The sequence below is a fragment of the Nymphalis io genome, chromosome 2, assembly GCF_905147045.1.
Source record: "Nymphalis io chromosome 2, ilAglIoxx1.1, whole genome shotgun sequence".
In the NCBI taxonomy this organism is placed as follows: Eukaryota; Metazoa; Arthropoda; class Insecta; order Lepidoptera; family Nymphalidae; genus Nymphalis; species Nymphalis io.
In genome coordinates this window covers 7,691,037-7,717,740 of record NC_065889.1, presented here as the reverse complement: position 1 = coordinate 7,717,740, position 26,704 = coordinate 7,691,037, and the positions used below count along the sequence as shown (strand labels likewise).

Here is a 26,704-nt window from a genome sequence, read left to right as displayed (position 1 = left end):
ATTTTGTTAAGCAAATTAGCCTAAATACCTATATTTTTGAATTTATAATTACAGTAAAATGTCTGGAAAGACATTCGACGTTCACGCATCACTTGCGTCCTTGTTCATTGACAAAGGTTCCACGTTAACGATTCAATGTTATTGTTTGATAGCGTCTCGTTCAATTCTTCGTAAATACCTATTGCTTATATTTGACTTAAAACAAAAGCCATGTACGTACATATTATCCTAAGCACATACATAAATATACTTTGCAATAGAAATAGAAAGATAGATTATAAATACGGTGATTTATTTTTTAATGTATTGTCCACAGACTTAAATCTTATTTAAAAAGTTTTTAATTGAATTTCCATTTTGTATTATATACCTATTGATTTTATTGGCAAAATTATAATCTTACTATTAATTAAATGATTTTTTATCTTAATTATTTTACATATAGAAACGTGTGTACCGCCAAGGATGTTCACTTAGAAAATATAATTCATGATGTATTTATTTGAATTCATCAAATTAAAACCAAATTATTTAAATATTCTACATGGAATAATCAGCTCTAGAATGCATCACGCTTAAGGGCTTAATGTGCTTTCGAAAAAAATTGTAAATTGATGAAACCATTTAGGGAAATGATTCTAATTTTAGTAAAGCGTATCGCGTGTACATAATTGTATTTTAAAATCTTGAATGTAACATAGTATTATGATTGTCAAAACAATGGACAGCAAAACATTGAAAGCGTTGGAAATACCAAGCCACTCACGCGCAATATAATTATCTGAGTTTTTTGGTCATCTCGACGAATAATAGGACCGAATGTTAGTCCCACATCACGCGTTCGCGGTCTGCCGTCGACGGTAATTGTATACCGAGAATTGAGAAGGTAAAATGTGGGGGTTACGCTCCATGGGCCCGAATGACTCGGTAATTTTTGAGAAAAAAAATCGGTAATGTCTCGCTCAAATAGCGTAGGTTAGAAAGGATAGGGCTATCTACTACTTACTTGTAGATGCTTTTTGTTCGTTTTAAATCTTATGGGTTTGTTCCACAAATTACAGCGCGTCATCTCGTAGGAGTACGTTGTGTAAAAAATATACCAAATGATTATAGAACTGGATCGTGAGCCTCAACTGTATATTTCGTGTATTGATTTACGGTTTTTATGAACACGAAGATAATTTGTGTTTTCTGAATCGTTATGCTTGGGTGCTTAAAAAAGCAAAAGTAACAGCCTGGTAATGTCCCACTGCTGGGCTAAGGCATCCTCTACCCTTGCGAAGAAGGAACAAATGTGGCAGAAGTTCATCCATCACACATGCAGATTTTATCACAATATTTTCAACGTCGAGCACGCGATGAATTACAAAAATATACACACAAATTGAGTATACAAAAGCTGTGGTAGTTATTTGGGTTTGGACTCGCCTTTTTCGGTTAAGATTCAATGTGCTATCTTGGGAACCTTAACATAAAAAATCATATTAATTTGTAATGCCGTAGCAATGCTATCACTGGACATTGGTATTCGAGATATGCTTGTTTGTAGTTTTTATCTTACAATGTGTATCTAATAAAAACAAATAATTGTACTAAACGTTTTATCATGACGTATCTGAACGTTTGTCTAGAGCATACAGAGAGATAAGAAACTTTTTAACATTATTCCAGTAGTCACCTGGGCTACCCACTTCGTGATAAAAACAACTGGAACCTGATTTCATATCTATATTTTAATACATGGTAAACATAGAAAATTGCCGTAGATAAATATTTCTTTAAGTATTTATTGTGAAGGGTCTTTGCTATAAATATCCACATAACAAAAATGTTCGAATTTCAACCAAAGATAAGTAAGAAACATAATGATGATAAATTGACAAAAAGAAATGATTGTATTTATTTTTAATATATTTGGTCGATCTACATTTCATATTTATTTTTATTCTGAATAGCAATTATTTGTCCTAAATATTCTCTAATTAAGGAGAATTAAGGTAATAAATATGATTTACTAAAAATAAAATAATAGTTTTTAAATTAATAATATGTAGGTAATATTCTTGGAAAATATTTTATTACAAATTTATTGATCAAGGAAACGCTAAATAAGCAGTTTAGTGGAAACAGTAAAACGAACGAAGGTCTTTTGAAATAATTATTTGATATATAAGTGACGACAAAAGTGCATATAAAAACTGAGATTTTGTAAAATTAATTAAAAATGATAAAATTATATTAAAAACTATATTTAAAATCTAATTTAAATAACTACGTCGTAATATTTCAAACAGGTAATGTTTTCTGATGTGATTTTTCATTTGTGTACGAGTAGATAAAATCTCTTTGCATATGGTAGTAAATATATAATGATTTCCAATAAATATGAGAATGTTATTTACACAATAGAACCTCTTTCAATTGGAAGTGGCATTTTAGAAAATCGAACACGTTATGCTGTGCTATTAAAATCCAATTTGTATAAAACTTGTTTGCGCCCGCGGCCTCGCTCCTGTTGTGGTTTTGCTGGTAGGGTGTAAGATAATATGAAAAATTGCTTTATGTCTTTTCTTGGAGTCCAAGCTTGCTTCATACCAAATTTCAACAAAATCGCTTCATTGGCTTAGCCAAGACTGCGAAACAGACAGAGTTACTCTCGCATTTAAAATATAGGTATAGACTAGTGTGTGCGAGTATTGAGACACACAGCTTTGTGAGCCTGAGACAGTACGCAACAATAGATCATAATAATGTAGTTTTGCTCATTTTTATTTGCAACTATTAAATAATAGTACTTTACTTTTGTAAAATTATATCGATTATGGCACGCCATGTATTTCTATACCTTCATCCTTAATTAATCTGTTTTGTAAAAGTTGTATGAAAATTCATTCATAAATCATTGTGTTGTAATATAATATGTTCTGCTGATATGAAAGTATCCAACCACAGTTCCACTAACTATTCTATTAGTGAGACTGTTTAACACGCTTTTTTAGTTACTCGTAAGTAAAATCCAATTTCAAGAAAAATACTTATATAATATAAGGTGGTATAATAACAAATTGTTGAAAGGACGAAACTTATCGTTTACATAAAAAGGTTAGTTTATTTAACTTTATTTCTATCATTATATCCAACATTGAATAATGGAAAAATGTATCAAATATTTTTATCCAATGCAATGTTGTTTTTTTTTCGCGTAATAACATTTTTTACGTCTATTTCAAAATTTGTTCTCATATTTTAAGTGATTTCTATATTTGTTAAAAGGCAAGACAAATAGTCCTTAAAAAGCAAGGCAAGGTAATGACATTTCATCAGTTTTTACGTTGTTTGCAAAAATGTGATTTGTTTTTGTTTTATGAAAGTTATTATAAATGGAAAATCTTTAATAAAAAATAAAATAAAAAAATAACCCTTTCGTAGATATTAAATTCTCAAAAGTTTGTTATTAAAGCATACGATATGATGCAGGTGTTTTTTGTAATAAAATGTTAATAACTCGATTACAAAAAGCGTATCGCAGAGCTTCATGAGATAATAATTAAATCTGTTTTTGTCGGTGACGTCAGCGATTCAATTGAAACTGGTTCCTTTTCCTGCGCCAAGGTGAGGTACGGCAGGTTAAGGATATTTCAATAAGATTTGTACATTTACATATTATTGTAAAATAAGCTTACTGTATTTGTTGTACTAGAGTTATTTACAGTTCGATGTAGCATTTAACATAAAAATGTTGTTGATAGCTATACTGTTATTTAATAAAAAAGAAAAATAAAGAAAATGTACGTTATTTAAATATTTTATTTTATTAATACATAATAAAAGCGTGTCACTATATCTATGGAATATTTCCTATTTCCTAAGATATACTAATAAGGCTGTTTAAGACCATTTCCGTTGCTGACTAAGACAAAATTTCCGATAAATCAAAATTTATTCTGCTATCGATCACTTAATTGTGGTATTAGATTTCAACGAGCTTTCCTGAACTTGACGTGACGCATACTTACACGTAACTTGAAATGCAAATAATAAAGATGATTAATAAAACTTAATATGTTTTATTGTACCATCAACCGGTATTGGAGCAACGTGATGGAGAAATCACCACACCAAAGGAGGGTCTTAGCCCAGCAATATATATGCATGCCGTTACGTTACTTTGCCGTTACGTTACTAAAAATACTGGATTCTTATTAATAATAATAAAGATGCAAACCGTTATCAGATCGTGTGGTAACTTACATACGTCATGCAAGTATATAGTGACGTACTACTTTTTTAGTTCGTCATTTTGCTTAATAAATTACACGTAAAAACCCTCTGATCATATTTGGTCTTCATTATCATATAAATGGTTCAATTCTCCTAAAAGTACAGACGATATTATAGCACCCGGAAGGTTTACCACAAAATAAATCAGTAATTTTTTAATATTTTTATGGTCTTTGACTTTGATCTTTAAGTTTCATGTCATGAAGCTGTCATGTGTTTTTATGGCCGTAACAAATTCAACTTAAACGACTAAGAAATTTTTAATTTATAAACTAAATGTATCAAAATTACCGCTGAACTGAGGTATCTCTGTAATAAAGTAAAATGGCAGCCTGTAAACGTTCCAATGCTGGGCTAAGACATCTGCTCCTTTTAAAGGAGATGGTTTGGAGCTTATTCGGTCATGTTGCTCCAATGCGGATTTGTGGATACAAGTTGCAAATTTTCGTCTGCCACGTGCAGGTTTCCTCACGATGTTTTCTTTGACGAACACTACACCCCACCCGTGGGACATTTTTCACTTTATATACATCCATCTTCTTATTCTCTTGATTGTTTATTTTTCGTAATATAATTATTTAAATACGTTCAAGATAGACATAGTTGTGTTAACTATTGTAAGCAATATATGTTTGTATTTATGATCTAAAACGCTGAGATAATACCACCTACAAAGCATATGATTTAAATAATATAACATCATATTTTCCGTGAACAACGCACCTGAGGCAATTTACTATGATTTGTCTTAAGTACATGTGGTTAGTCATGTATTGCAGAAAACGACGAAGACGGAAAATTGTATTCAAGCTCAATAATTTTGATACTTTAATGCATTGTCAACTGTCTTATCATAAAAGGATCATATGTTTAAAAGTATATACATAGGTCAAATATATAAAAATAAACGAAGTATAATTCGATCAAATATCTAAAGATTAAACTAATTTTAAAATTTTGTACCGGTTCGGAATTCAATCAATATGATCGGTATTAAACTCGGTAGGTACGAGTAGTTACTTTTTTCTGAGAGTTATATTTTTCAAAAATGATCATAGATTATTTAAGATCTCAATCAACGATATCGTATCAATACAAGATTGCTTATACATATGTATATATACACGTTTCGTCTTCTATTCTTGACACTATTATTTAGGTTCTGATTGGTTTTCAAAAAGTGTTTTATAGAAGATGTCTATAAAATATATATATAGTTTTTAGATTTGTTATTAAATGTTAAGTGCAATTAACATTGTTTTACGTATTATTCCTTGCGTGTGTTTCTATACTGCAATTCAGTAGAGTACAGAATGTAAATAACAAACAATAGTGGAGTAACATGGTTTATTTGTATATTGCTTAAATCATCATTATTATATATGGTCGGTTATAACGTACATAATACCAATAAGCATGTTTCTTCTATTTTTTTTTGGGCTTAGAAAATGAATCTGCTTTGAATTATATATTTTAAGCAAATATTTTTGTTTTCTTTATGTATTTTGAGTTCTTGTGACTTACTTGTGTATATTATGAGATTGACACCGAGTAATCTATCTCAGGAGAGGACATATCAATTTCATGTCCAATTATATAATAAAACGGGGAAATGCTGCTAGCATTCATGCCACTATTCGTCGCAGTCATGATTTCTACGGTCAGTTTTATTAATTTTGATTTGTATATAGTTTATTAAGCCCTCAATATAAAATATTATGTAAATGCATCGTGTATCTCTAAATTATGTGATAATTGTTAACGGACTTCAAAAAAACGAGGAAATTGTCAATTTGTTTGTATTTAATTATGGTTCGGGTAAAACTTTTTTGTTTGAACCGATAACTCAGTGCTTAAAAATCATCAATATATTATTTCAACGCTGTGTTCAGTACAGATCTAAAGTGGGCCCATTTCAATTTCATTGGTATTGGACTTTGTTAAGTTTTATATTTAGACATATTTGGTATCATATTTTAGATTTTATTAAAGTCGGTTTATATTTTCTATGAGTATTGTTTTAATATAATATTGTTGTTAGTATATAAAAAGTGTTTTTACTTGACAATTTACAAAATGTAATAACAATATGTTGTTCATTTTTTAATGTTATGTTTCCAAATACAATAATATAAACCCTAAACAATAACGATTATTTAATATTTTTATACGAATCGTTTTATGTAAATTATTTGAACAGAACCAATATTTATTCGAGTACAATATGCTTTGTATTAAGGGAAAATTCTCGTTATTTATATACAAATGTAACGCATTTTTCCCCTTTGCTATTTCTTTACGAATGCAGACACGTTCAAGGTAAAAACGTTAATAATGGAGGCTATATATCGCCGGATATCCGGTCCGCATTTCCATATCGCTTTCTGGGCGGCGCCCTGCCCTGCCATGAGCTAATGTTTTAATTTATTATATGTTATTTATTCATTTAGCTTTTGTTTTTTTTTTATTTCTGCTTTAACAGGGTCAAGGGTTGCAATTTTACTGTTAATACGACAGAAAACATTAAGAAAGTTTTAACATTTGAATTGTTTTCTATGCTATATATAGTGTAAAATTCTATCTTAAAATTAAAATGCCCCACGTTTTTTTTTAAGATTGAATTTAGTCTATAATTATAATTAAGCCGAATGTAATGAATGTAATAAAATGTAACGAATGTAATGAATGTAAAAAGCCGAGATGGCCTAGTGGTAAGAACGCGTGAATCTTAACCAATGATCGTGGGTTCAAACCCGGGCAAGCACCACTGAATTTTCATGTGCTTAATTTATGATTATAATTTATCTCGTGCTTGACGGTGAAGGAAAACATCGTGAGGAAACCTGCATGAGTCCAATTTTTTTTTTTTATAGAATAGGAAGGTGGACTAGCATATGGGCCACCTGATGGTAAGTGGTCACCAAACGCCCTTAGACATTGGCATTGTAAGAAATGTCAACCATCGCTTATAGCCAATGCGCCACCAACCTTGGGAACTAAGATTTTATGTCCCTTGTGCCTGTAATTACACTGGCTCACTCACCCTTCAAACCGGAACACAACAATATCAAGTATTGCTGTTTTGCGGTAGAATATCTGATGAGTGGGTGGTACCTACCCAGACGAGCCTGCACAAAGCCCTACCACCAGTAAAATTTCACTGAATTTCACTGAAATTCTGCCACATGTGTATTCCACCAACCCGCATTGGAGCAGCGTGGTGGAATAAGCTCCAAACCTTCTCCTCAAAAAGAGGTGCGGAGGCCTTTAGCCCAGCAGTGGGACATTCACAGACGGTTACGGTATATAATAATTTAATTATGTATTCTCAAATATTATAGCCATCTGCGTAGAAGATATTATACCACCAAGTAAGTACTCAAATGTCATATGGGCTCCTCCCATCACACGGGAGATTAAACGCTGCCAATTTCTCTATAAATTACTGACTGAAATAAAAAAAAATATCAAATGTCCCGGTTACCCGGTGTACCTTCAGATTTGGACCCTATACGCTAGCTAGCATATTAGTTCAACGAATCGTTTTTATTATAATAAATGTTGCAATATAACAATTATTTTGTATAATTAGAAACAAGTATTAATTTTATGTTATTATGTTAAACTCTATAATTAATAGTAATAAACTAAAATTATGAATGAATATTTGATGCTGACTTTTTTTAAGGTGATAAATTAATCAGCATTGATAAAATATTATTGTAGTAATTTCATCTTTTATCTAGTCATTTGTTTGTATTAAAAATTCGTCATGTCGGTTAAATCTTTCACGTTAAACATTACTGATATATAAATATACCGTTTAAAAATAAAAGATAACTTATCAAGATATTTTAAGTGTCATAAGTAGATATTAAAGTTAGTTTTGACATATATCTTCAAGGTAACCGTCTACGATGTTGATTGAAATCGTCCATCTTGTTAAACAAATGTTTACATTAGGATATATCGCACTTTCAGAATGTAAGCGAGATAACAACTCAATGGGTTGCGTAAATGACATATCTACGAATATTTTATGCCTCTTTGGTCTATAAGCTGACTTCTAAGATTGATCCCGAGGTCCTCGGTTGAAACCACAAGTAGGGCCATTAAAAGTTTTTTTCATTTTTCTAACAAGAAATTCCGATTAGCAGTCTGAAGTTTGGAAGTTGGTCCTGCGCCTGAACTATTTCCGGTCGTGTCGGATTGCCATTCCATCGAGGAATATACACAATTTTGGATTATAGTATCCGATGCGCAGTTGGCTATTCTCCTTTGAGAATGGCTGCTGTGGAAGAAGTCATCTACGCATTTGGAAGTCACTATAATGGTGGCCAAATATTTTCAGTACATCCGTTTCCTAAGTTCGATTCTGTATTTTTGTATGTGTTCATATTTATTTTATTTATTAGATCACAAACGCACAAGCTCATAAAACCTTCAAAATTCAGTATCTTAATTACAGGCGATAACAACATGACATAATATTACAAATTTGGCAACTACTAAAGTTATTATGATCAATAAAAAATATGGAAAATCTGTTCTACTTAACACGCTTGTACTAAATATAATAATGAGATTTTTGTTTAAAAAATATAAAAATGTAGAATTAGTGTTAATATTTACTAATTCTACATTTTTTTCATGTCTATCGTAAGAGTTTCAATCGTCTCTCATACGTTGCGAACTCAAAAACAATTTCACCGGACACATTGTAAAATTTTTATTGGAAGGCAACGCATATTGCAAGGAATGCATAGACATGTCTGAAAAGGTATAGACTATAAGGCGCGTTCACGGAATCGACTATAAATGACCGACAGCTAAATCATGAGTATTTGAACATCCAAAACAGGTTTTTGATCATCTTTCGACTTTTGTTGAAAGCTATTCGACTTTATCGATTATTTCTTAAATATTTTTTATTATTATAATGGTACCTACCATATATAACGCGCATTATCTAATTCAAAAAAATAGTGCTTATTTCTTATATTCCATCATAAATTTGTATATAAATCTAGTTTTAAGTTATTAATGTAATTTTGATTTGTTCATTTATTTAAGAGTAATTCTCGGTGTACGTTTAAATACATATTTAAATTTTATCGTAAACAATTGTCCGATGCCAGAAACCTCCATGCACGTGCCAACTGCCAACAACTGTATAAGTTTCAATTCAAACGGATAACCGATCCGCAAACAAATAGAATACGAGCAAAGAATACTGGGCCTAATTATAAAAAAAAATGTTTTCAGCAGACATAGATAAACATAGAAAGCAAAACCTTATCTAAATATAAAATTTGAGCCAAATTGTTTGAACCGTTTCCGAGACACACGAAATTATTTATATAGCTATAAATATATTCTTATATAAGTTTTACAAATTCGCACGCCGATAGAGATTAGGTACGTAAAACTGATGAAAGTTATTTTTATACAACAAATTGTTTTGCGTTTAATGTAATTCCAATTAAGATTTTATCAATTCCCTTTAGCGTTTAGTCGCAGGATATAATCGTTTAAGATTTAAGATAATTTAAAGTAATCTGTTACATTTAAATATTTGTTCGTGCTCATTGCCTTTGTCTCGGATTTCAATTAGTTAATGAGCGAATGTTAGCAATGAAGCATCGTTGCAATAAATTACTGCTGTAGATGGAATTATTGTTTAATTATAGAGTATGTTAGACTTAGCGTGTGAGCCGATTCGTTCCAGCGGTAATGTGACGTTAACATATTCTGCCACCATTATGCCACCGTCAAATATGTCACGTCACACGATTATAGTGTGCTGCGGTCGACTCACAATGTGTTATACAGTGCACAGCAGAATTTACAGCACTAACTTTGGCTATAACAAATACGTATTAATATAATAAAAGTATAATGAAAAAAATCTAATCTATGATACCAGGACGATTCTATAGACAATATAGTATTTTTTTAATTGTTTTGATATATTCCTAAAAATGAATTTACATTAATTAAATTTGTATCTCTAGTTTTTGCGTCTGTGCTCGTTTTGAGTTTTGAATTCGCTGTGTTTATCGTTCCACTGTTTACGAATTTACATGAATATAAAACTGATTTATACATTATATATTTACATAAACATATTATATAATTTTATCCAACCTTCATATATATTTATATATGTACTAACTATCGTTTTTTCTCATTAATTCCAGTCGGTTTAGTCAATAAAAGAGTGTACTTTGTAAAAATCCGTCAGCAATTATATTGCTATAGCTTTTAGGGGAGGGGTCACTAGTGCGCCGATGTGATAGCCGCTATCTTAAATTTAACAATTAAATAGCAGGCGGATATTTTTGCAACTTTTTGAATTGAGCATTCCATTGCTCGGTTTTTTGGGATCATTTTGATATTATTATTATTAATTTTTATTCTGTCAATAGTTTAAAAATCGCATACAATTTAAAATCAGAGTATTACATCAATGTCTTAGTTATATAATTATTTGCCTATTATATCAAATAGAAATACATATAGGTAGGTACTATTTCTAATCAAATGATATAATAGAAGAATTGTGTTCTGTTCTTTAGATAGAAAAAAAAACGTATTTAAGAATGTTTGATAATTGTAATTATGTATAATTTTAATCCATTTTAAAATTCTAAACTTTACCTAAGCGGCAAATTTTCCAATTATGTTTATTTGAGTTGTAAGAGCATATATTATGGCTTCGCGTGTATTGTGATTACATTGTGTAAAAATCTTTAAAATAATTTTACTTCTCGTTGTAACACGGAAATGTCTCCCATTTTTTTTATTTTAGACTAGATTACATGTATATAAATATATATGTATATATATATATATATATATATATAAATATTATATTTTGTTTAATTTAAATTAGCTATACTATTATATGAAGATGTAGATTGTTTGAGCATTTACCTAAGTCTCTGACGTCGCTCCTCAGTAACGTTTTACGCGGGTGAAACCGCGTAGCGCCTAGTTTATATGTGTCGGAGAAGTTGAAAAGAAATTGTGCCGAATGATGAAGTTGAATTTTTATAGTCGCAGTATTTTTGTAAAAAAGATATATATTCTTTTTGTTAACATAATTTCATTTTGAAATAATTTATTATAAAAAATTACTACTGTTAATAAATATATAGTTTTTAAAATCATTTAATATATACCTAATGCAATGGAAAAAAAATATTACTTAAACTACACAAAATGGAAAGAGCCTTAAAAAAGGTTTGTCAAATTGTCCGGATAACTTGTCCCATTAGCATGTTTTATTTGGAAGTATTCGTTTAACACTGCGTTGTGAATAGATGCTTGATAACATATACACAGACCCCAATTATATCTGTTTCCAAGTATATATTCAAGTGATTTTCACGTCTCAATGCTATATACGAGTATGTAAGTTATAGTAAAATTAAATAAATATATTTCTTTTTAAAAGTATAGCTTTTTTTGGCATTCTGAAAACTAAATTGTTAAAATAAATGCATATAATTTTTTTTCTTTCTTTATATTTTGTTCTAACTATTCATATAACAATTACATACGTTTTTGGCAATTTTAATCGTAAACGCATCTGAATTTATTATAGTTTTAGTAAAGGTAAAATAGACCGGCGAATACCATAAAACCTTGGCATGTTATGGTAGGAATTAAACATTATCTTATCTTTTCGATCATTATCTATTGTTTCAGTGAATTTCTATGACCCTAATGAATAAAATATTAACATATGAAATAGCAGGTTGCATTATCTTAAGTAGGACAAGTTAAAATATAATATGAAAGCAACTACTTTTTTTATTATATTGGTCGTATGAAATATTTAAATTAAAATAATATTATAATTGCCATTATCCCTAGTAAGTTAGGCTTGTTTATATTTTGATTATAAAATATGTATAAATATTATTTAATTTATATATTAATAGAATAAATAAATACTCACTTTTTTTTTATTTGACACGTCACAAGAAAGTTTATCGGTTTTTTTAATTTTAAATTATTTTCACTCACACCCGACTGTTGCGCGGTTTTGATGTCGTTTGATTAAATATTTTAAACAAGCCGCCTTGTATTTAGCGATTCTTGGCGGGAAACTCTACTAGCGACATCTATTAAGACTTCAGCAGCACTATTAGGAAACATGCCATCTATTGTGTAATAGCAAACAATTCGAAGTATTGTATTACCTTAGCATTGAACATTTTTTAACTTAATAATTTATTCATAGGAATTAATATTTGAAGGAATGTAAATAAAAATACAATTTGTTTTACTATGTTTATTAAATCTGTGTCCTTATTAGTCAACATAAAAATATACAATATGTTTATTTGTTTTAAGGTCAGTTATACATAATTTAAATCAAGCTTCTTTCAAAAGTCAACACACATATGTTGAAAGTTCATTATGTTCCTAAAATATATACTATTATATAACCTATATTTACGTAGGTTTTGTTTGATACAAAAACTAAATTATTAATTCTCTAATTATTACGACAAAATACACAAAAGGTAAAAATGCTTAAACCAAATCATGCTTAACAAATAAGACAAAATGTCTTAAAATGGTTTTTAAATGTATAATAATGATTACATTCAGGTATTGAATAATATAATATAATTTAAATAATGAAAAACAAATTCATTACGATTCATCTCCAAGATCACATCGTGTAGGTGTTGCCTTTTCTGATTTAATTGTTTCCTTTTCAGTTTCTAAAAAAATATTAATTTAATAAATATTATAAAACTCGCATTTATTAACAGTCAAATCAATCACACAATTTACAATAAAATATTTACTTTAAAAGATATAATACATTTTTTTGTAATATTGTCTGTCAGTTTTATTAAATTTTTTTTGACAAATAGTTACCTTCGTCTCCAACTGAGTTTACAGTTGGCTTAATAGCTGACGTTTCAACTGTAGGAAGTTTTATGCCCTGTTTCAGTACCATTGTGCCATCCTGAAAGAATAATAATTTATGAATATTCACAACCGGTTATTTGCGACCCTAATCTCTTTTAAAGCTAAAGGGAAAAAATTTACAAAACACGAATGTCAATTGTTGTATGGATCAGAGTTGTTCGGTCGATTGGACCATTATGATGACGGAAAACCGTTTGTTGTCGTAATATGAACATGTAATGTCATTACAAGATGTATAAATTTATGTGGTTTTTAAGAAAAGAAAGATGAAATAGACATGTGTTAGCAGAGAGTAACTGAGAATGTGATTAGAGATACGAGATTAATGGAGAAAAGAAAGATGATGATGCCTACTACATTAAATAAAAGTTTGCAAATTTACTTAGTAATTTTAATTATTTAGTTCCTACCTTCATTTCCACAAGACCCTTTTTAGCCATAGCTTCTACTTCAGCTTTAGTCATGACTATTTTTTGCACCTTTACTAATTTCTTTCCTATTTGCATTTCACATAGTTCACCGGTTGCCATCGCTAGAACAATCATTGAATATATTAGAAAAATATAATTATTTATGGTACATTTATTTTTAGATTTAATAAATACTTACGTCGAGCGATGATTGGTAGAGGCAAGGGTTTTACTCCTGGCGGCAAAGCTTTGATTGGTACCTGTGATAATTATTAATAATGAGTTAATAAAGGTCTAATCTATGAACATGTCATTATAGAATAAATTTGAATGATATGTAATTAATTTCAGCTTATTGCTTCTTAAAGTAGTATTTGTATTCGAAAGTCGAATACACAGCTGCAATGTAAAAACATTTGGTAAGTAATGCTTTATTCCTTGTGCATGCAGCGAGAATGTGTGTTTGTATAAGACTCCGAGATGTTAATAATCAATAAGTAACAAATTTATTTTAATGGAACAACCTTTTTCAAAGTCTGCCCAGTTGGAGAGACAAGTACATCACTCGATGCAGGCTTTGGTTCTGGAGGTGTTTTACAAACACTCTGAAAATATATAATCTTTGTTAAAATGTTGTTTCTTATGTATTAATTATAATAGTGTTTATTTCTACTTGCATTTTAAACAGTCAAATTAATCATCGTGTCGTTTAATTTACCTTGTTATTATCAGCCTCATTACTGGAGGCATCAGTTTCCATCTCATCTTTATTCGCTGTGCTAGATTCTTGTTTTATGCTATTGATTGTTTTGCTATTGTCAACTTCTTCAATTTCATCTTTTCTAATTTTAGCAGGACTGTTGAACAAGGCAAAATATAAGTAAACTTGGATATATTATTTTATTATAACTAAAATAAATGCTTGCTAGTTCTTACATTTCTTTGGGGTTTTCTTTTTTGGGTCGCCCTCGTTTCCGTGGCGCAGTTACAGGTGTGCCCGGTGCAAAAACAGGTTTGGGCGTTGGCTTTGGCGTTTGACTTGATCTTCGAGATTTAAGACGAGCCTAAAACGAAGCAAATGGTTCACTTCGATTGTATTCAAAATGTTTAAAAGTTTATTTAAGTAGCAAAGTGGAAAAAAAGATGGTAAAAAGTTATCTCCTAATTGGTCATATACTAGAAGTGAAATAAACTCCAAAGATTGTCCTACAGGAGGCTGTATTAATCATTATCATCTCTTTAGCCTAAACACCATCTCCTCTAATCACCTCTAAATTTCTATCCACTTCTATGTAGTCCTCGTCGTCTTCGCTGGTGTCATCATTATCCTCAACTTGCGACCTTGCACGTATCATCTTTGCGTAGTTCTTGATCTTCGACGGCCGTGTCGACCGACGAATTCCTTCTTCTATATTAATCTTATCATTACTTGATCCATTTTTATATAAGCTCTAAAAGTATAAGGTTATGGTTAAATATAATAATTATTATATTAAAATAGTCGAGTTTTAACGTTACTGACCTTTGGAGTTTCTTTTTCCTTGTTATCTTTATCTTCTTTATTGCTGCCGTTGTTATTCTTAGGTTCCTTCGTTTCTTTCGGTTCCTTGTTCTCTTTGGTTATTACGCGTTTTTCAATTAGTTTTTTTTCGAGAGCTGGCGGTTTATTGATTAACGGTAATTTCTTTTCTTCTGTAACTCTGCTGGATAAATATAAATTTATTAATTAATCAGATAGTTTTTCTAATTCGACATACAATCACTGTTGCGTAACGCCGTTTAAAAGTTCCATCCTAACATTCGAAACATATGATTTGTCCTTACGTACCTACTAAGATGAGCCTTCAAGGCAACGTACCATCACATACATATGTCACATTGTTAAACTTACTTTAACTTCGGAGTTGAGGTGTGAACTTGAGGCCTTTTATTTCTTATTATTTCTGAAGATTTTGTAGGATTTTTGGTTATTTCTGTGCGACTGTTGGTCTAAAACAAGTTACAGAATAAATTACACATTATTTAACTCACATTTTGTTTCCTGTTGTAGGGATTTATATCCATACAACAGGAAATGATATATGCAATATTTATCGAGGGATACCCCGACGACAACAGTTTCATCAAGGAGTGTAAGCATGAAACTGATTTATATAATAATATTTTAAATTATTTAAATTTTATTTTTATTAATGCATATAACCATATATAATTAGAAAAGTTAATGGTTCTTCTACTTTAATTATTAAATATGAAATACCCTTTTGAGATCTTGTAATTCTTTCTCCAATAGACGCAAAGATTTATCGCTGGCTCCCCCGGTGTTAGTTGTTTCTACTTTTGTAACAGGTTTTAATTTCTTCTCGACCACTAAAAATAATAACAATTTAATATATTAGTCATATTTCCAGCTATATGCATTTTATTTGTATAAATAGTAAATTTTACCTGTATCTAATGTTTGCTGTACTACTTTACGTTTCATTTCCTCCGCTTTCCGCAATATAGTTGCTGTCTGTGGATAAGGTTACGATTGAATTTAAATTAAGCGAATATTAAGTTCAAATTATGAAATAGTTTATACTTATGTGTGTATTAGTTATGTATGTTGGCGCTTCAAAAAATATATAGCAACGCAAGGCGCGGACACTACCCTAGAAATTCTGTCACATGTCGAAGGACGAAATCCACCAAATAGCTGTGGAATAATGTTGCGAAGGCCTCTAACTACTTCCACTTATCTTTTCTATTGATAGTTCTTTGGGTCTGGTGGATTTTGGTTTTGTAGACACCATTATGTAACTTAAGTAATTGCTTTTTCACGATATAAAATGTGTGATAACAATATTCACTCATTTATATAGATATTAACATACTATTAAATAAAGTTTCACTACAATACATCAAGTTTATTGATATAAGCTGTTGAACAAAAACATTATGGTCAGATATTAGCTATTCTCAATTTAATTTACAATATATTGCTAGCCGGTTGGCGTGGTTGGTAGATACTTGCCTTTCGCGCCGAAGGTTGTGGGTTCGATTCCCACCCAGGACAGACATTTGTGAGTACGTCTGTTGTCCTGAGTCTGGGTGTTATTATCTATATAAATATGTATTTACAAAAGAAAAGTAATATATGTAGTATATCAGTTGTCTGGTTTCCATAGCACAAGCCCTGCTTAATTAAGGGATCAAATGGCCGTGTGTGAATGATGTCCCAAGATATTATTATTATTATCTCTTTGGTAAGTTAAAACTGTAGACATAGAATAAATATGTTCCTTATATTACAATACAAACGCTATTTTATGGTGATGATTGAATTATTACCATGCCGTCATCCGATTTGCCACTGGTGGGGGCCTTGACTGGTTGTCCATGTGTCGTGATATCCACAGGTTTGGATGCTGGTTTTTCTTCTACTATTGTGGATTCCTTCTTTAATATTGCCAGTGTGCTCACGTTTGATATCTCTGTGTACGTTGTTTCAGTTTCGCTTTCTTTAACAAGATTTTTTTTAAACTATGCTGTATATATAAGTTACTGGTGGTAGAACTTTGTGCAAGCTCGTCTGGGTAGGTACCACCCACTCATCAGATATTCTACCGCAAAACAGTAGTACTTGGTATTGTTGTGTTCCAGTTTGAAGGGTGAGTGAGCCAGGGTAATTACAGGCACAAGGGATATAACATCTTAGTTCCCAAGGTTGGTGGTGCATTGGTGAAGTAAGCGCTGGTTAACATTTCTTACAATTCCAATGTCTATGGGCGTTGGTGACCACTAACCATCAGGTGGCCTATATGCTGGTCCGCCTTCGTATTCTATAAAAAAACTATGCGTAAATCAAAAGTTTGCACATTATTTGTGTTTAAAGAAAAAAAAACGTATAATTGTAAGATAACATTAATAGTGAGCAATGTTTTTTTAAAGGTATTATTTATAAGTTGCACTGAAAACAGTTACAGCATTTTATAAATTTAAGTAATGGGACTAAAAGCTAAAAAACCATCAAGGTGTTTTGAACTTTATTGTGTAATTTTCATTTTTCTGTAGTTTCACTGTTAATAAAATTTATTGCATAATTATTATTAATTAATTGTTGCATATTGATTATTAATACAGACAAATAATTAAAAAAAAAAAACGAAAACTCTATGTCTATACAATTAAGATACTTACCTTCAGAATTTGTAATATCTGGCTTATCTTCTATGTCGTCTTTTGTGTTGTCAATCTGCAATAGTTATTAATAATTAAATATATTTCTATTAAGAATGTTTGTATTTTGATAAGCCATACATTTAATATATCAACTCACCATGAAATCTCCAGCTTTCTTAATTTCAATAAGCATATGGTCTCCTTTATCTTTAACTGTAAAATATATAAGCATAACATGTAATCATTATTTTTATTTATTTCAGGTAGATAGACGAGTGTAGTGGCCATATTATGGTATGGTACCTTAGCCAATATATACTGGCAGCGTTAGAAGTATAAGCGCATTGTAAACTTTTGTACTCTAGACACATAGTAAGATCCGTAATAGGATTTAAGTGTTGCTATATAAAAAATTAACTTTTATTTACATTTCTGTTTGGGAAAAAATGGCGTCTTAAATAAGGGCAAAACTGTTATCGATAGTTTTAGAGGTGAAATTAAAGCAGATTTATATAATTAAGGGAAATTTTGTTGTATTTTAAATGAAGATATTTTATTATTATTTGTAGTGCATAATATAGCTGTCTTTAGAGCTCACTTATATATACCATAAAATGAATGTTTAATATATTTTATATTTATAATTATATAGAAATTACCATTTATTTCATTATCACAATCATCGTCTACTTCTCCCTGAATCTCCACGGACGAATCATCAGCACTCAACTATTAACGAGAATTAAATAGTTTAAAATCATCACTTATATTCTAGTTTTGTTATATTGCATAAAAAATAATTTGGTATAAAAAAATATAAATTAAATATTATTTTATACGAACATCCTGCATTTCGTCTTCGTGTGTCTTCAGTGTATGAATTTCCAATTTTTCTTTTGACGTGAAAACAAGCTCGCAAAAATCACAACTGAATTCCTCGCCTGTAAGAGTATGTATTACATAACATGAGTCTTTAAATCTAATTCAATGTTATAACAAAATAAATAAATAACAATTTCCTAATTATTTTAATTTAGTAATTTTTAATTTCGTGCGTAGAATGTCTTAACGATCCCACAACAAGCACCATCTCGCGACGTCACATGGAAGTCGAGTTGAAAAAAGATTCATTCGGTGGGTACACATTGTGAGTTTTTTTTTTTTTTTTATAGAATAGGAAGGCGGACGAGCATATGGGCCACCTGATGGTATGTGGTCACCAAACGCCCTTAGACATTGGCATTGTAAGAAATGTCAACCATCGCTTACATAGCCAATGCGCCACCAACCTTGGAAACTAAGATTTTATGTCCCTTGTGCCTGTAATTACACTGGCTCACTCACCCTTTAAACCGGAACACAACAATATCAAGTATTGCTGTTTTGCGGTAGAATATCTGATGAGTGGGTGGTACCTACCCAGACGAGCTTGCACAAAGCCCTACCACCAGTGAATTTTACTATACTTTAATTAAACTATTTATATTCCAGTGACATAAAGTGTAAAGATAAACTAATTTTAGATTTACATATTCCATATTTTTCACGAATCCCACACATTATTTTAGTAAAAGTTGTTCGTTTATTTATACCTGCCACTCGAATCGTCAACAGACGCTACGTATTATTTGTATTTTTTCAAATATCCGTTATATTTATGGATATAAGAAATAAATTTGAATAAAATTTTCATTGGTTTAAAAATTAGATGGACCCGAAAACTCTCACTATGTATATCTATAATTGTGCTGCTGATAAAAAACGACAAGCTCCAACAACACAGAAGGGGGATTTTTTTAGTATATTCTCAAGAGAGTTAATTTGCATATGCGTGGCAATATGACGTACTATTGACGTGCGACTTTATGTGCGAAGTGACGGCGTCGATGTCTTCGAATTTTTCTTGACAGAGAGGGCACGTAAGGTTCTGCGTGGCGTGTATGGCGGAGTGGTAGATGAGGTCGTCCTGCGTGGAGAACGTGTCCTCGCACTGCTCGCAGCGGTACAGCTCCGTCTCACCGAACGGACCGCGTCCCGACCGGTTCATTTCGCGGTGTTTCAAACGGAGATGTCTGGAAGGATACAAAACTTTGTAATGATATGATAATGTCCTCTTGACAGAATACAGTCACGTCGGCCAATCTCAAGTAAGACTCGCCAACTGCGCAGGACATATTATAGGGCAAAAGTGCGTGAGTGCAAACGAGGGCAAACGCAGGTGAACACTCTATTGCCTCATTCTCACAATCCGATGGGGCGGCAAATCGAACACGACCTGAGTCCAGGCGTAGGACCAATGGCTATACGCAGAATTTTTCGACAGAAAACCGAGGACCTCGGGATCTGCGGCTTTATATACAGGCCACTAGACCAACGATTCATGCAAAACTATATCCACAACAATGTCCTTGTGATTTCGTTATTACGTATGAAGACTAAATTTGTACACTTTCATTTCCTTGTATAAAATGTATTCTATATGTATAGATTACATTATAGTTAGATGTTAAAAGAAAATTCATTGAATGTGTTATCCTTAGTAGATTCAATTAAGATATTTTATATAAATCAATTCATGTAGTATTAGTTCACAATGTCTGCTATACGAATAAGCATACAGGTAGTATTTTTACTTCACATTATTTAGCAAAGCACTAGTTAATTCAGAACTTGATTTTAATACCTGGTATAATGGTGAGATTTTGTAAAGCATTTATTGCAAAATTTGCAAGGATACGGCCTCTCACCGGCGTGCGAGCGTACGTGTCTTGCTAATTTGGTCACCGATACAAATCCTAAAAAAAGGTTAATTATTAGTACATATTTTATTACAATTGTGACGTTTTTAGAAAAATAACTAAGTCTTAAGTTGCGTATGTTCATAGCTATATTACTGAGGATCTTATAACTATGGGAATCTTCGTCGACTCACGCTCTGGACAATACTCGCAGCAGTATGTGGGAGTTTTATTGTGAACAGCATCTTTGTGTCTTTGAAGTGACGTTTTCTCGTAAAATCTGTAAAAAATATATGTGATTACACATTTTTACAAGAATTATTAAATATTTAGTAAATTACAAATTAATTTTAATTAAAAACACATAATTTTCACAAAGATTTTCAGATTTAAACTTTAAATAATTCATTTTTTGAGCCGGTTGGCGTGGTTGGTAGAACACTTGCCTTTCACGCCGTAGGTTGTGGGTTCGATTCCCACCCAGGACAGACATTTGTGTGTTTGCACAAAATATAAATAACATAAGAGTAATGGGAAACAATCAAACAACATGTCTGTTTGTCCTGAGTCTGGGTGTAATTATCTATATAAGTATGTATTTACAAAAGAAAAGTAGTATATGTAGTATATCAGTTGTCTGGTTTCCATAGCACAAGCTTTGTACAAGCTTAATTTGGGATCAGATGGCCGTGTGTGAAAAATGTCCCAGGATATTATTATTATTATTTTGTTGGGTACCATGTCTCATTTATAATTTATCACGTTATACAAGAATCTCTCTTAACTGAAATGGGTTTAAAAAAAGGTAAATCTTCGTAGAAGGCATTCTATACGTCAATCCATAATATACTAATAACTCACTTTTTGCCGCAAAGGGCGCAATCGTAGGGACGTTGAAGGCGAATGTGTCGCTTCTGATGTTCGTCCAACTCTTCAATAGACAAGAATGTGGCTGGACAGCTCGGGCAAACTTGTTGCGGTAAATCCGAATGAATGTGCTGAAATGTACATTATTATTTTTATTATATATAGGTAAAAAAATGTTAACATATTACCGTCAAACAAAGAAGTTTACAAAAAAAGACGCTTTCCATGGCAGGCAGGCATACATGCTGGGATAGGTTAGTTATTTTTAAAATATATGCGAAAGAAATCTGTTACAATGGCAGAAGTGAAGATAAAATTAAACGAATTAGATCTTGAAGTGACGTGACATAATTGCATTTTGAATGAAAGCGAAGTGTGTAACTTTGGTAGTAACATCAAACTGATATAAGTAGTTAAGAGGATATTAATGAAGAACTGTTGGTAATGCATACTTTAGTAGAGCTATTTACAAATCGCATGGAATATGTACATTTAAGGTTTGGCTTCACTCGTTTTGCTATTGTAATTTATTGTAATTGATGCAATAAATGATTTACTGCTACATTAATATAAAGCACATAAACATTGGCATCTATTTCCTCTATATTAACCTCCAATTTCTGAACGCTGATTAAAATCAAATTTACTAATTTTTGAATGTTTATTAGTCGGATGATGTATTATAATATTCGAACACTATTTCAGTTTAAAGTTTATTTAACTGTTAATCTTAATTTGATCAATATTTGAAAATGAATGTATTGAAGGTATTTAATTTTCACTTATAATAAACATAAATATTCTAATTATTGCGTTCTTATATAAGTGGTGACATTAGTTCTTCAAAATCCCTAAACTAAAATTGATAAGACTTTTTATCCTTGAGATGTGATGAGAAGTTAATGGAATTGTTTTTATTGCATTGCTTGCTAGGCATTAGCTAGCAGAATATAAATGAAGCTCTGTTTTATACTCACTTTTTCGTGACGCTTAAGTAATATGAGTCGTTTAAATTTTTTCCCGCATGCAATACACTGAAACGGCATTTCATCAGTGTGCCGCAGTTGGTGCGCCGCTAGGTCATATTTTGAGAAAAATTTACTGCAAATAATAATGTATATAAATAAAACATACAAATATTATAATTTTCTACATTATTTTAGGCGTATTTTCCTACAAATTTTAATTTAAACATTCTTTATGTTATTTACCTCTAAAAGGATTTGTTAGTTATTTCTTGAGTTACTGACTCTAGTATTCCAAAAAACGCGCTAATCAGTGCCTACCGGTCTGATTAAAAAAATGTTTTCCATAGCCTGTTTATTGAGGATTTCTTATAGACTATATAATTTCACACACACACACACACACACACACAGTATAGCCTAAGTAGTAAGAAACTATAACATCAACTACTCTACAGGCAAATCATATTTTGTGAAACAAGATAATGTAGTAAGAATATATTCACTCGGTGATAGAGACTAGCCACTCATCACATATTCTACCACCAAACAACAGAACTTTTTATTGTTGCGTTCCAGTTGAAAGAGTGTAACAGGCACAAGGGGCATAACATCTTAGTTTCTAAACTGGTGGCGCATTTGTGATGTATGTTATGGTTAATATTTCTTACGGCAAAAATGTCACACAACAAAAATCTCGGCAAATGCAATACTATAAGTTAGTCACTAGACCGAAAGGGCACGAAATAATCACCAACTTTTTGGTACGTAACATGTAAGTTCAATAAAATTAACTTACGCATCACACTGATCACACGGCACAGTCCTCACTCTATGTTTCTGTCTCTTGTGTAAATTGAGCAGCTGTTGCAGGGGATAAGTACAATTGCATTCATCACATGGCCAACACCCATCTTCTAGCCCTTTTTCTGACCCCCTCGGTTGATCCTGATCTACTTCTGACTCTGCATCATTTAAAAAACTGACAGTTTCCCAAATGCCCATAAATTTTGAAAGATTACATTTTAGCGTATGTATTAAAAAAAAATTCTTACCTTCAATTAAACACACATTAGAATTTGTTCAATATTGGATGAATATGGATTTAATTAAATTAATCTATAAAAAAAAAATCATGCATACTGAAAAACATGTGTGGTACATGCACATTTCTCACTTTAAATAAAGTTACACAAGCTTTAAGTGAAGTGAGATCTTAGGACATCATAATACCACATTAACTCATACATATGTATATACTTATAAATAATTACAAGCATTTCAAAAATGTAGCAAGGAAATAAAAATCATTAATGTATAATAATATATAATACCACACAGAATAAAGGAGACATTAAGCCAGAACTAAACATTATGCTGAAGAATGGGATAATGTTAGGAAATTTTTGTCCACAATTATAATGATGTATAATTGCGTGCAGGAATTTTGTCATCAAAATAATATGTTATGATAGGAATCAAAATGCAAAGTAATAATAAACACAAAATAAAAAAAATATAATTAAATAGTGGCATAACCTGGTGGTTCATTATTAAATTATAAACCTTTGAAATGCTTGTACAGAGGTATGAGCAAATAAAAAATAATTCTATTTAAAACTAAACAGATATTAAATAGCTATGAACACACGCATTGGTAGATAATATGCAAATTATAATCTTACGAAATAAACATAACTAGCACACACAATTAATTTACCTTTACCCCGACTGTGTGAATCTTCATTGATTTCATTTTCATCTTTACTAGTTACAACTTTTACACAAGCAGTGTTTCCTTCGTCCGGTGTATTGCCAATCTAGAAAAATAGAAATTAGAATAAAAAAAATAAATAAATGTATGCATTATACTTTTCCTGTTATCATTGTAAACTATAAGAAAATGAGTTGCACAAATTTTATGGTTTTAATTAATAAAAAAAAAATCATTTTCACATTGTACTTTATCTCATGAATACAGGAAACAAGTATGTTTCAAAACCAATTTTAGTCATTATTATCTGATTAACTATACTACATTAAAGAGATAAATTTCAAAATCCTTGTATTTTAAGCGTTTTTTTTCTTCCAAGTCATAAATCATTTACTTAATATAATATTTCATCATGCATTGTTCACCTTGATGTTATAAATATTTCCTTCATCATCATCACTATCTGAATTATCATGGGATGTTACTTGTACTGTTGCACCCCCTTCTACAACAGTATTTACTACTTTATTCTGAAAAATCTGCAATAAATTACAAATATTAAAGTGATTTTGAAATAAACACTGTTAAAAATTTATTGTCAACGCTAAATATTATTACTAATAAGTTTATACATACATTGGTTAGCTCTGTAGGCCAAGAAATAATTTCCATTGATGTACCATGTCGAATATACTGTAGTATAGTCTCATCTGCCTGACGTACTATCTGCTTATATTCATAGAACAGGTTCATAAAGAATTTGCAGCGTTCACATATAAATGTTGGCATATGATCTGAAGGGTATACCTATGGATTTGTGAAGATGAATTTTTAATTTGAATGAAATATTTCAAATTAATATATTTAAGAAACTTTATAAACACTAGGTGGCGCTAATAGTGACAGCAGTGAGAATGAAAGAGAATATACTGACAAAGTTATGACAAAATTTCTTTGTACTTTAGGTATTTTATATTTAGTTGTGCACTTATTTTTTAATACATTCCGTTGCTATACAATGGCAAATAATGTTTGTATAATCAATTAGACGTTAGGCGCCATTACGCCATGTAGACAAAATGCATTACTATAGGTGGCGTCCAAGCTACATTTTGATACTTCAATACATTTTTATATACCAAATACGAGAAAAAAGTATTTTCTAATACGTACCTCTATAGAAACACATGATAGAATTTTTAGGTGAAGATTAACAGAACTTTTTGAAGAATGGTTTCTATCATATAAACTTCCTAATGATTCATTTTGTACCAGGCAAAAACGGCACATTTTAACAGCACCTAACGAATTTTTCCTTTTTTCCATATTTAGCGTTTTCTTTGACTGCACCACACCTTAAAATATATATTTTCTACATAACCTCTTACTAATAACACTACCTCAAACTGCTTCCCATTATGTGACATTAGCGCCACAAACTATTTTGTTTGGACGCGTTGCCAAATTCACTAACATGGGCGCTACTAGCGGTGAATAGAAGTACCAAGAAAAGCCGTTTGAATAGGTTAGCGACGTCATTTATTGATTTCTTTCGACAACAGATGGCGGACTGTAATGTTGTTCTATAGTGTTTATGTTTTATAATATTATTTTATGAGAAATTACAATTAAATATTATTATTAACTCAACACAATTTTAAATAAGATCGTCATAAAAATTTATAAAGGTATATCTAAACTTAGATTGACTAGACTTATTATTGACAGTATGCTAACTTTATGGCGTAAGGGCTGAACTTACTCTCACTTATTTCTAAAAAGTTTGTAGTTTGTGTTACTAAGTGTTGTAAAATATTTTTTCAAAAATAGAGAAAGTTTTGACATTATATAATTTTATTTTAAGGAAGTAACATAAGTTGTTTAAATAAAAATTGTCATTAAAAAAAATTTAAATTTGAGGTTGAATCAACAGAAGTCGAAAGAAAAAAAGAAAAGAAGATATAGAGATTGATTTTTTTAAAGTATTATATGTAGGTGAGCAGATGGGTCACCTAATGCTAGACGTCCATAGACATTGGTACGGTAAGAACTTCGATCAACAATACTACTTCGATGGCAGCAAAGTAGATACGGACATCTGCATTTTTGTGAAAATGCTTTTTTTACAAAAAATAAGCTTATTAACCTTATTTACAAGTCTATCTTTTAATTTTTCTAAGCAATTCAAATAATCTGGTACGTAAATGAAAACATCTACACTCGCATTTTAAAAAACACCGAAGTAGATAAGGACATTTGAATTTGTCCGCATTTACTTCAGAGTATCCACAGATGATTGAGACACAAACAAAGACTAGAACTAAAATAGACTTAAAATATTAGTTTCTATCAATGTACACATCATCTTTACAAAAATATCAAACACAGTAGCGTAGGAGAATCAACAGCTGTTGACGACGCATAATTTAAAGAATAACTTAGTTGTTCTTAGTTTTGATCTCTTTTTTTCCTATTAGAAGTGTTTATAAGTGATAATAATTGTTAAGCTATAAGATTTTTTTAATTTTATACTTCATGACTAATCTTTAAAAATATTATGAAGCTGAAGAGTTTGTTTGGTTGAACGCGCTAATCTCAAGAAATACCGGT

The 26,704-nt window shown here is 30.8% G+C and overlaps 2 protein-coding genes across 7 annotated transcripts in view; both read right to left on the bottom strand.

Annotated features, from left to right (window-relative positions):
- Positions 1-12,340, bottom strand: part of LOC126778813 (aquaporin AQPAe.a) — a 38,352-nt gene extending 26,012 nt beyond the window's left edge. The window contains exon 1 of one of the 2 annotated variants that reach the window (XM_050502509.1): positions 12,244-12,340. The gene's annotated coding sequence lies outside the window, so the exon portion shown is untranslated. The remainder of the gene's footprint in view (positions 1-12,243) is intronic. The other variant, XM_050502518.1, reaches the window with a different exon arrangement.
- A 265-nt stretch (positions 12,341-12,605) lies between these two features.
- On the bottom strand, positions 12,606-25,526 carry LOC126778494 (uncharacterized). Of its 5 annotated transcripts, none has more exons than XM_050502110.1 (27): positions 25,268-25,526; positions 24,731-24,901; positions 24,520-24,633; positions 24,101-24,200; positions 23,180-23,345; positions 22,393-22,516; positions 21,410-21,546; positions 20,743-20,828; positions 20,494-20,605; positions 19,659-19,882; positions 18,654-18,751; positions 18,470-18,539; positions 17,968-18,023; positions 17,829-17,883; positions 16,980-17,149; positions 16,095-16,161; positions 15,907-16,016; positions 15,538-15,635; positions 15,169-15,349; positions 14,915-15,097; positions 14,583-14,710; positions 14,365-14,503; positions 14,171-14,251; positions 13,846-13,906; positions 13,647-13,768; positions 13,183-13,273; positions 12,606-13,022 (listed from the first exon to the last, which is right to left on the bottom strand). In XM_050502110.1, exons 1-27 carry the CDS (start codon positions 25,418-25,420, stop codon positions 12,952-12,954), a joined length of 3,168 nt encoding a protein of 1,055 aa, XP_050358067.1. In that variant the 5' UTR covers positions 25,421-25,526; the 3' UTR covers positions 12,606-12,951. The 5 variants fall into 5 exon arrangements, with proteins under 5 accessions (XP_050358067.1, XP_050358102.1, XP_050358076.1 ...); XM_050502145.1 differs by having other exon boundaries at positions 15,169-15,346; XM_050502119.1 differs by having other exon boundaries at positions 24,107-24,200.
- Positions 25,527-26,704: the final 1,178 nt, after the last annotated feature.

Bases quoted from the DNA above. Each gene is read 5' to 3' on its own strand.
- LOC126778494 (XM_050502110.1), bottom strand. From the start codon at position 25,420: ATGGAAAAAAGGAAAAATTCGTTAGGTGCTGTTAAAATGTGCCGTTTT. The intron at 16,162-16,979 runs GTAATAATTCAA...CCTTATCCACAG, and splicing joins GCAAATCGGATGACGGCATG to ACAGCAACTATATTGCGGAA. The intron at 14,504-14,582 runs GTAAGAACTAGC...CTTGTTCAACAG, and splicing joins AAAGAAAACCCCAAAGAAAT to TCCTGCTAAAATTAGAAAAG.